Here is a 10,434-nt window from a genome sequence, read left to right on the forward strand (position 1 = left end):
TTAACTGGTCCGCCTTCTCGGTCTCTTTCTCTCTTTGCAGTTACTCAGCAGTCTGTGACTTTTTGGTAAATAATAACTTGCTGTCGGTAATAAGAGCCCATGAAGCACAGGATGCAGGGTAAGTGGTATTTTGAAAACACATTTCCAGCATTTGATGATATGGAACATGTTTAATGGGTCACTCTTATTTGCGGCTGCATAGGTATCGGATGTACAGAAAAAGCCAGACCACAGGTTTCCCTTCATTAATCACAATCTTTTCAGCTCCAAATTACCTAGATGTCTACAACAACAAAGGTCTCTGTCTTTTCTTTTTTCTCATACCTCTCTCATTATTGTATTTTTCTTGCATTTACCTGTCGTCAGTCCTTCAATGTCGCCTCCCATCTCCTCCTCTCTTTCTATCCTAGCTGCTGTATTAAAATACGAGAACAACGTGATGAACATCCGACAGTTCAACTGCTCCCCGCACCCTTACTGGTTGCCCAACTTTATGGATGTCTTTACGTGGTCTCTGCCTTTTGTTGGAGAGAAGGGTACGTCTGGTGCCGAGTTTGGAAAAAGTGGATTGGAGGCCGACAACGATTCTTGTATTGAGCTTTCTATGATTCATTTACAGTGACGGAGATGCTGGTGAATGTACTCAACATTTGCTCCGACGATGAGCTCATGTCAGAGGGAGACGACCTTTATGAAGGTAGGTAAAAAAAAAATGCATGTCTATTATTACTGAAGAAGCATCCACTCGAAAACGTTCATCTCGAAATGTTTCCGATGAATACTTTACTCATAAATATAACCAATGGACTGGGACCAGTACAAAAATAAAACAAGAAAAAAACCCACTAAGTTGGGGAAGGTTATTAGTGAGAACTGCCAGTGTGTTTTTCCACAGTGGTAATCTCACTAAATTGAGAAGAAGCTGAAATGAAAGCATTGTCATGCAGGCAAACTGTTTATTTAGCAATCTTTGGCAGTCCACCTCTCTTCCTAACACGATACCTCCTGGTCACCAGTCAGTAATACGATCAAAGCTACGACAAGCCGATGTGATGTCTTTTCAGACTTTTTTATACGAGGGCAATCCCAAAGGTCAGGTCTGCTATTGTTTTAGAAATACAAACAACAGTTAATTTTCCATAATATTTACATCATTTTAAAGCTTGAAGACTTATTTTTCTACATAATCGCCATTTTGGTCGATGCATTTTTGTAGATGCTGTGGCAGTTTTACAATGCCCATGTCATACCTGCTCGCCACCGCCACAGATTCGTCTTCAGGACAAATGTTCGTTCAACTTTGGGAGCAGGTGGTAGTCACTGGGTGCGTAGCCCAGACTGTAGGGCGGGTGAGGGATGAAGTTCCAACCAAAGTTTGGCAGGAGAGCGATAGTTTGACGGTGACGTGTGGATGCACGGTATCGTGGAGAATGCTTATGCACAGTGCGCAACTGTGTTTTGGGACCAAAAGGGGGTATTATTGGTTGACTTTCTGCCTGTTGGGACCACAGTAAATGCTGACAGGTACTGTGAATCACAGGAAAAACTCAGAAGGCCATTTCAGAACCGGAGAAGAGGAATGCTGAGGAAAGACGTAAGCATTCGCCACAACACTGCATGTCCACACGTCACCCGTGATGTAAATATTGTGAAAAAATAAACGGTTGTTTGTATTTCTAAAACAATAGGAGACCTTACTTTTGGGATTGTCCTCATATTTACCGGTGACCACATACTCATAGTGCTCCTAGAATCAAACACTTTTACTTGGTGATGAACCAGGATAATGTGTCCTGGACACAAACTACTCAGTGGGTTTGAATTTTTCTTAGTTTGGACAAATACATCCAAACAATGACAAGACAACTTCTCACTTTCTTTCTGTTCTTCACACATTACAGTAACCTGTGAATTGTGATGGATCGTGAGCTGGATGAGCTACTAGTCACATTGTAGACTCTGTTTTTAGTACATTGTTCTCTAGAATTGTGGCAATCAGGAAACAAAGGAAATAATCTTTCTCACTGACACACATCAAAAATTATTTTTCACAAATAATGGGGTAAGGGCATAGTTAGGATTATTATCTATGGTGAGTCAGACCTGAGAAGGTTAACACATTTATAACATGTATCAAAGCTAAACCTAGTTTAAGGCGTGTTTTTTGTCTAAAAATCCATAAATATAGGTGGCCTGCTCACCTGTGCACATGTGCTTAGGTTGTAGACTTTATACAGATTCATTTCTGCTTCTTCAGTGAATGAATATTTTAATTTGGCTTTTAAATTGGATGAAGTGATAATGAGTCCCGGCACTCACTTAACTGACATGGAATGCTGGGAGGTGATTTATGTGTAGCGCTTAATCATAATTCAGCCTCTGTCACACATGGCTGATGCTGAATAGGGAGTTCTGGTCCCTGAAGTACACGCACTCTGCTCTGAAACGAACGCGTGACCAAAGAGGGCGAAGAATATCACTCCCTCGGGATGGAAAGTGCGGTGTGCTTTGTCTTAACTCATACTACGCACTGTCTCCAGGCGGCACCTCAGCGATGCGCAAGGAGGTTATTCGGAACAAGATTCGTGCTGTGGGAAAAATGGCCCGAGTCTTCGCAGTTCTCAGGTCTGCCTTGACTTTGACATTCTCTTTTTTTTCCCTTCTTCTTCTATTTTTTTATTTTTTTTTTTTTAAATATAATCCCAGTTGGAAATGCTTGTGTTCATGTATATATGCTAAAGGGATTTCAATGAGCTCAGTGCACTGGGTCATCACAATACCAGAAATAATTTGCAGGGCACCACAGGGCCAGTATGCAGCAGGATTGGTGAAGCTGAGTTTGAAAACACAGCGTTGGCCTGCTGGGATTAATGAGCGGGCACAAGATGAGTCACGATGCACCTAGACTCTGTAATGACATTACACATTATTCCAGATTAATGGCGCTGCTGCTAGCTCGTCACACTGCTGCAAGTGGACAAGCAGCCTATTTGTCAAACGCCTCCGTATGTCGAATACTGAAAGGGAGAGGGGGGGGTAAAAGAAGGCTAATGACACTTTTTAAAGGCACAGATGTCTCTGTAGGATAAGAAAAGGTGAAGTTTGCCTTTGAAGTGTCTCAAAGTTTCTATAGAATAAAAAGCAGAGGACCCATTAAAGGCAACATGTTAACATAAAAGTGTGCTAACACAAATCTGTACACTAAGAACCGAGTCTTAAAAATATTGGTTCAGCTGCTAAAATTGACACACAAGTTGTCAGTGACCCAATTACAGAAGCAGGGCACATGCTAGCAGGTTGGCTGGAGACAATTAGTGCAGATAGTCCATCGAACCAAACAAAGACTGGATGAGACGGAGCAGGTGAAACATCCAGTGACCTCATGACCTCGTGGTTTGAAAACCGCCTCTAAACCACAAGGTGTGGGTCGCTGCGCTTGTTGAGACTTAAACTGTGTGTGCTCTTCATGCTCCTGTGTGTTGTTTTTGGACTAGGGAGGAAAGTGAGAGTGTGTTAACACTCAAAGGCCTGACCCCAACTGGAACTCTTCCAGTGGGAGTGTTGTCTGGGGGAAAGCAGACCTTACAGAGCGGTAAGTGTTTCTTATACTGTGTAACCTTTCCACTGTGTCCATTTACCACTTAGCTCTAATTAGACAGGCTCATTTCTTCACTCTGTGTCACAGAGTCTGTTTATTTAAGCACACCTGTTTTTTCCCCCTGTTTTTGCTTTTATTACACACTTAGCTTTTCTTGCTAAGATTTAAGTTTAAAGATTGCCCTTATTTTCTTGTGGCAGTTATCCAGTTATCCTAGCCTGCTTATCCATGCTAATATATACATTATACACTTGCTGACATGTGAAGCAAGTCAGAAGAATGGTGGTTGAAGTATTACTGTCAGGACTCCTGACTCCGCCCTCTGATACCCTGATGTCTGTGGGTATGTGTAATAATTTTTGCAACTAAATTAATTTATTGCCATTTTTTCCCCTGCAGTTGATTATGTTTATTCTGTAGCAATGTTGCTTTCATTTCACCTGATTAGTTGGATGACTTTCAGGTCTTTGTTCCTCTGTTATATTGGCTTCAAACTCTGATGCAACATTTTGAGTGTGAAGTCATAAAAACTGACATATTTCAATATGTTTGCTCTAATTATTGTTTTTTTTTTTAAATTGAGTCATCTCTAATGGGCTTAGCTGTAGAGTTAACATTCACAAAAAATAAATTCCTTTGGTTTTGTTGCAACTAAACTAAAGAAGCCACAGCTTCTGTGTTGGGGGTTTCCTGTTACTGAAGAATAAACCTGGTAATTTCCTTCTGTTTGGGTTGCAAAAGACTGTGGAAAATACGGACATATCTGTGCATCTCAGTGACGCTGAAGAGACAAGTGTTCAGATACATTATGATACAGCCCTATACATGCAAACATATGTCACAACATGTCCTAATATAAATGCCCAAAGAAGTACCCAGTGACATTTTAAAACTGCCAGGCCATTCCATCTCAAATCAAAAAATTTTAAGAACATTTTCTCCAATATCCATAAAAATGTCACACTCCAACGTTTGGATATATTTGGATATATTTTGAAAATGGTCCATCGACCTGTCACTCGCGTTTTTTTTTTAACACTTTAAAATCTGAGGCCATTTTTGAACATTAATATTTCAAAAACTATTAAAGATAAAAGTGCGAACAGTTTTCTGAGCTTTCCCTGCCATAAAAATGAGTGAGAGTCTTTAATTTAGGGACGATAAATCACAACATGTCTGAGTTAAAATAGGACTTAAAAGAAAATTGAAGTCTTTGAAAGTCCCATATTTGAGCAGACACTAACCCCCCAAAAACTTACACATTGCAAATGAAAATGTTTGACAATTTCTGAATACCATAGAATTGTATTTCACAATAATGCAAAAATGACCATGTTTAATGTACAATAATGTTTAATGTGAAGTTTTCAGTCACAGAAACTTTCATGCAGGAGTGAGCAAGTACGACAAGTTGTATCATTACAAATATCAGTAGATAGCTTCTAGATGGTCTTCTAATTATAACTGAGAAAATAAATTTGTTAAATTACAGATTTTTGATTTTTGAGACCTTCTGTCCTGGATGTGTTTTATAATTCAGTAAAATTTAATCGGCCAACGATGATTTGAGATGGGATGAACCTGCTGCCATGTGGGAGACTTTTTCTAGAACAACTTCAGTATGTTAAAAAGAAGCATCCGAGGATTGTTTTCAGCTTTGTCTGTGAATATCTGATACAGCAGCTTCACCATTCGGTTATAGTCTCTTTGAAGGGTTCGAGATCAATGGTGGTATTCCCGCCACAGGAAGCAGTGTCAGGACTTTGACTGCCCCCTGCCTCCATGCGGCAGAAAGCTTTGGGGCTGAGCCGTGGGCCGGCTGGTCGAGGAGGTCAGCCTGTCACCTGGAAGTGGCTGCTGACCCTTTGATCTAAAGGTCAGCACCAGGCCTCACCTGCCACAGGACGTGCTGGGAGCCATGCTCTGCCATGCTGGAGGCTCACAGAAGTTGCAGAGCAATCAAAAGGGAAAACCACATGTTGTGACCTTTCTGAGAATGTCATTGTCCATGTCTGTTCCCCCAATCACAGCTTTCAGATCAGCTAGGCTAGTTCAAACAAGGGGAGCAGGGGGCTGTGTGTATTTTTATCCAGTCCTCCTTGATTCTCCGATTCTTGTTTGTTTCAATCTTGATGATAATATACCTGTGCATTTTATGAACACATAACATCATTGCTGCACTAATTAAATCCAGTTTGCATCAAATTTAAAGGAGAAATATTCGTCGTGTTTCCAAAAGCTGTAAAAATTATTTTAGTTCACTTTGGCATGAAGCTGATTGTACATGTGTAAATGAGTGTGTTTCTAAAGGGAACATCTGACTGCATGTGTGTTGAGCTGGACTGCCTGGTCATGGTTGTGCATCTCGCCCCCATCTTAGACTCTTAGTGTTTAACCAAATCCCCCCTGGCTCTCCACACCTAAGTCCTCGTGACCCTTTAACACCAACACTGGCTTAAAACTCCAGCAGACTTCTTCACTCTAACCTTTCCACCCAATCGCCTAAGTGTTTTGGTGACGCTTCACAGTTGCTATGAATTTTTGCCTCCCTTTGAATGAGCCGTGGGTGTTGGCCTATATTCTGCCATCTGTTTCTTCAGATTATCCCACAGGGGTGTTCAGATTTATTTTTTAGTTTATTTTTTTAAACACTGTTGTATTTGCTGTCTCTGGCTACTTTGATGACTTCCTTTTCCCCCCTCCTTCCTCAACTCCCATTAACATAGCTACCGTTGAGGCAGCTAAAGCAAAAGGTATGCATTGGCTGTTTGGCTCAAATCCCCCTGTCTGTGTTTTGTGTGTGTTGTTCACCCTTTAACACAGACCCACTCCTCAAATATGTATTTTTCCCCCTTTCTGTTTATTTCTATTGATTATTCTGTTATAGTGAATCCCGTTATTGCTGGTTGCTCTTGCATCATCAGAATCTGTTGATAACACTGGTTCTGTCATTGTGAAAATCAGCACTAGTGTTTTCTTTGACAGACAGAATGAGGTGGAAACAGCAACAGAACATGAATTGAAACAAAATGCTTGAATGAGAAAGAAGTGAACATAAGTAATCGCCTTTTTGTAATTGCTGTGTTCTCTTTGTAAATACAGAAATCTTTTTTCTAAAACATTTTAATACAGGCAAAAAGCAAATTTGCACAGGCACTAATTAAGACTTAGACTATGTTGCTAAAATGAGATTCAAAAAGTGTCAACTACCACTGTATAGTTTAAAGCTTTGGAGGATTCAGGTCAGCATTAGCTAAATCAGGCTCGTCTCTGTATGTCTGAAAAATAAAGACTGTTATAAAGAGGTTATGTATTTTGTTTTGTCGATCAGGTTTAGGACATGATTTGTCCTTTGTTGATAAGAAGTCCCTGGCTGTGGTCACATAAGCTTTTCTTGCCAAGTGTGGCTCCCCACACAGAGAAAAGCCTGCTAAGACCTGGTTAAGATAAGACCGGGGACATCCCTGCCTGGGATATTTTCAGAATCTAATCCTGTTGCTCCGTTTGGCTGTTGCTACACCGCTCGTCTCTTCTGGTCGACAGTGATGGTTGGCGGATCAACAGGTCTCAGTTATCTCATCAAATCCATAAAATATTCTATTGCAGAAGACATTAACAGTTAACTTTGTAGATGAGGTAAAGCAGGAGCGTTACTTACAAATAGTCATCAACCTTTTATGTCTTGTTTATCAAACAGATGAGCTCAGATAGCTCAGTTATGTTTCAAATGTATTCATTTCAATTGATTTTTTTTTTAAGTAAACCTTTTAGGCCATGAAAGCGTACGTTAGACTGTTACCACTCAGAGTTACATTTACCATCAGTCTACAAATTTTAGTATCTGTTCATTCACACCTTTTAGATAAATATTTCAGGAATGCATCCTGTACTTTTAGGGAAATGTTATAATTAATTATTTTGTGTAACTGTTATTTACTTCTGTAAATATGTCAGCTACTTGTCCTTTGCTTTTAGCTTATTATTTGATATTTATTCACAGCCATAATAGAAACAATATCATTTTACAATTTTTATCAGTCTAAGATTACTTATCTATTAATTTCAACCACATTTCCTGTATTTTAAGCTGCTTTTTGACTAAATTAAAATGTAAATTAACCTATATTTAATTAATTAATATGTTAATTATTTTACGTATTGACTGTTTTAATTTTAAACAATTTAACTACATGGTGTTTGCGTTCGCCTAATCATTTCACTTATGTAACTATTACCAACTTTACTAACACATAACCATTCATTTCAGATAATTATCGCCCTATGTAACCTGTATTTTTTGCTAATTTTTTAAATTATGCATCAATTACTTTTAGCTAATTAAGTGATGTATGTTCTTCTGAGCTGTTTTATCAACAGTTAGCTAACTACATCGGTGCACAAATGTATTTTATCACATCATGTTGAGTGTTAACTGTTTTATCACTGGGATAAGATTATTTTGGACATTGTCACAAGGACTAATATGTCTTTGTACCATATTCATTATATCAAATCAAAAATGTTTTCAAATTGGAATCTTTTTATACAACCGTGTGACCGATGCAGGTCTAAGTACCGCTGGTTGGAAATCGCAAAACTCAAAGTTGATAAATTCAATTATTATATTCAAGGAACTTTTTTTTTTTTTTAAATCACAGACATCTGGTTGTGCAAGAGTGGCCTTGAGGGTGTTTTTTGTTTGGTTTGTTTTTTTAATATATAATTCCCATATAAAGTGTTAACCACTGAGTTTTCACTGTCTGTTTACTTTGATAAAATGAGTGAAATATATGAACTGTCTCTTACAAGTTTGCTTTTCTATTTGCACTTGTTTTCTTTCTGGCTTCCTTGGCCGTTTCGGGACATTAACGTAAGTCTATAACGTGTGAGGTGTTTAATTGGTGTAGTTTGTCCCACTGGTGCTTGAACGTTAGGAGTCATTATTTAGTTGTGCATGTGTTGTATTTACAGATCATCCGTTCTGTGATTAGCAAATACTGTGTTTATTGCTCACCAAATGAAATCCCACAAGGAATGCATTTTGATTGAGGGTGGCAAAGAAAATAAAAAAAGAGAAAGCTAAAAATGGCGGTTTACAGTGAATACTTGCTGTGACGCACTGCTATTACTAAGCTGTTTCTACCTTCTTTTAATTTTCTCTTTGGTCTCTTTTCTGATTTTTAGCAATTCAAGGCTTCTCTCCCTCGAGGAAAATTCGCAACTTTGAGGAGGCGCGTGGCCTAGACAGGATAAACGAGAGGATGCCTCCGCGCAAAGATGGCCAGCAGCCAGATGGAACCACAATCAACACCAACACCCCCAACAAGAACGGCACTGATGGATAGGCAACTGAAACACTACCCTGCCATCTTTACACAACCCACACCACCTGAGTCATAGCCCCCAACTGCTCTCTCTCGCTGTCTCTCTCTCGCTGTCTTCATCTGTCTCCTCTGCTGAAGCTGCATGTCCATCATCTGCTCGCCCACAGCCGGGCAGTGAATGGAAGCAGACACATCAGTGGATAAAAACAAAAGGAGCCGCAGTGCTGGGAAAGCACTACCCAGCTGCTCAAGAAAAGACAAACATTTGACTCTTTTATTTATTAAAGATAACACAATATATCTAATAGGTTTTATAGCAAGAAATTACTGAATGAAGACATTTTACAGTCGAAATGTATTCTGTACACTGAGGCTATACATGTCGAAACGATTAAAAAAACCAAAACAAAACAAAAAACAGGATTTTATAAATTGAAGTTGGTACCAGTAGATGAAGATGAGTTTTTAGTCATGTTAAGTTTGTTTTTTGAACTGTTGTTCTTCATGTATTTGATAAGGGAAAGTACAAATACTGTAGCCTCGTCTGGGTCTTGCGAGATTCTTCCCGAGACATTTTGGACACTTGAGGTTCTACATACAGTATGCCTATATGTACATCAGTCAAAAGATAAATTGCATATGTATTTAAAAAAATATGATGGGAAAAAATATTAAATTCTATCTTATCTAATAACAATTTTTAAAAAAAGTAAAAATTTCTATGTGAAGACTTATGTCTTTAAGACTTTGTCTTATTTATACAATTTGAAGCCCTAAAGGTGGTTGTTTTTTGTAAAGTATTTTGTTCACTTCCAGAGGAAACGTTTTCCTGTGTTATGGTTTGTAAATGACACGGTTAAAGTGAAGGATTAACTCTTTATGTGCAATGATAGTTTGTATTTCTGGCTGTCTTGTGCTGGTTACGACGTGTTCACTTGATGGCAGCTAGGAAGTTCTTGCTGCCCTTAACCCCCGACCCCCCTCAAAAAAAAGAAAAGTACAAAGCATGTCTTATTCTACACAGCAACCAGACCCATTATTACTCCTCTCTGGGTTTGAGCTCCGCACATCAAGATTACACTAAAAGGACCAGATTTCTCTCCGGTTATTGGCCAGAAGAGGACCTGCATGTCGTACTCTCCTCAAAGCAGACTGATGTTCATTATTGCATAGGAAACTTCAGTGTATTTAACTGAAATATGGCAGTTTGATGTGATCTTTTATTGTAAAACACTAAAAAAAAAGGGGGGGGGGGGGGGGGGCGGGGCATGCTTTTGGGGGTTTACCTTTGTTTCTCAGTCTGTATTAGTGTCTCCATCTACTGTTGATTAGGCAGTATTCTTTTAAATTGTGATAACCGTGCATATCGAATAAGGGAAACATTTGACTTGCAGTGAAGCAACAGCAACAACGTTGCCGTACTTAAATACGATGGACTGAGTCATTCCCCCCGGCAGGGACAGCTGTCTGTCAAGGCCTAACAGTACTGTAATCATCTCAAGCTTGGCTGAC

At 39.2% G+C, this 10,434-nt stretch overlaps 1 protein-coding gene across 3 annotated transcripts in view; it reads left to right on the plus strand.

Moving 5' to 3' along the window:
* Nucleotides 1-10,176, plus strand: part of ppp3cca (protein phosphatase 3, catalytic subunit, gamma isozyme, a) — a 33,378-nt gene extending 23,202 nt beyond the window's left edge. The window contains exons 7-14 of one of the 3 annotated variants that reach the window (XM_080894219.1): nucleotides 41-118; nucleotides 203-297; nucleotides 411-536; nucleotides 620-697; nucleotides 2,541-2,625; nucleotides 3,495-3,592; nucleotides 6,325-6,351; nucleotides 8,792-10,176. In XM_080894219.1, coding sequence (XP_080750345.1) covers nucleotides 41-118; nucleotides 203-297; nucleotides 411-536; nucleotides 620-697; nucleotides 2,541-2,625; nucleotides 3,495-3,592; nucleotides 6,325-6,351; nucleotides 8,792-8,943 — 739 coding nt within the window. In that variant the 3' untranslated portion in view covers nucleotides 8,944-10,176. Of the gene's footprint in view, nucleotides 1-40; nucleotides 119-202; nucleotides 298-410; nucleotides 537-619; nucleotides 698-2,540; nucleotides 2,626-3,494; nucleotides 3,593-6,324; nucleotides 6,352-8,782 lie in introns of all 3 variants that reach the window. The other 2 variants (XM_080894221.1, XM_080894220.1) reach the window with 2 other exon arrangements.
* Nucleotides 10,177-10,434: the final 258 nt, after the last annotated feature.

Source organism: Rhamphochromis sp. 'chilingali' (genome assembly GCF_963969265.1).
Source record: "Rhamphochromis sp. 'chilingali' genome assembly, chromosome: 10".
Classification (NCBI taxonomy): Eukaryota; Metazoa; Chordata; class Actinopteri; order Cichliformes; family Cichlidae; genus Rhamphochromis; species Rhamphochromis sp. 'chilingali'.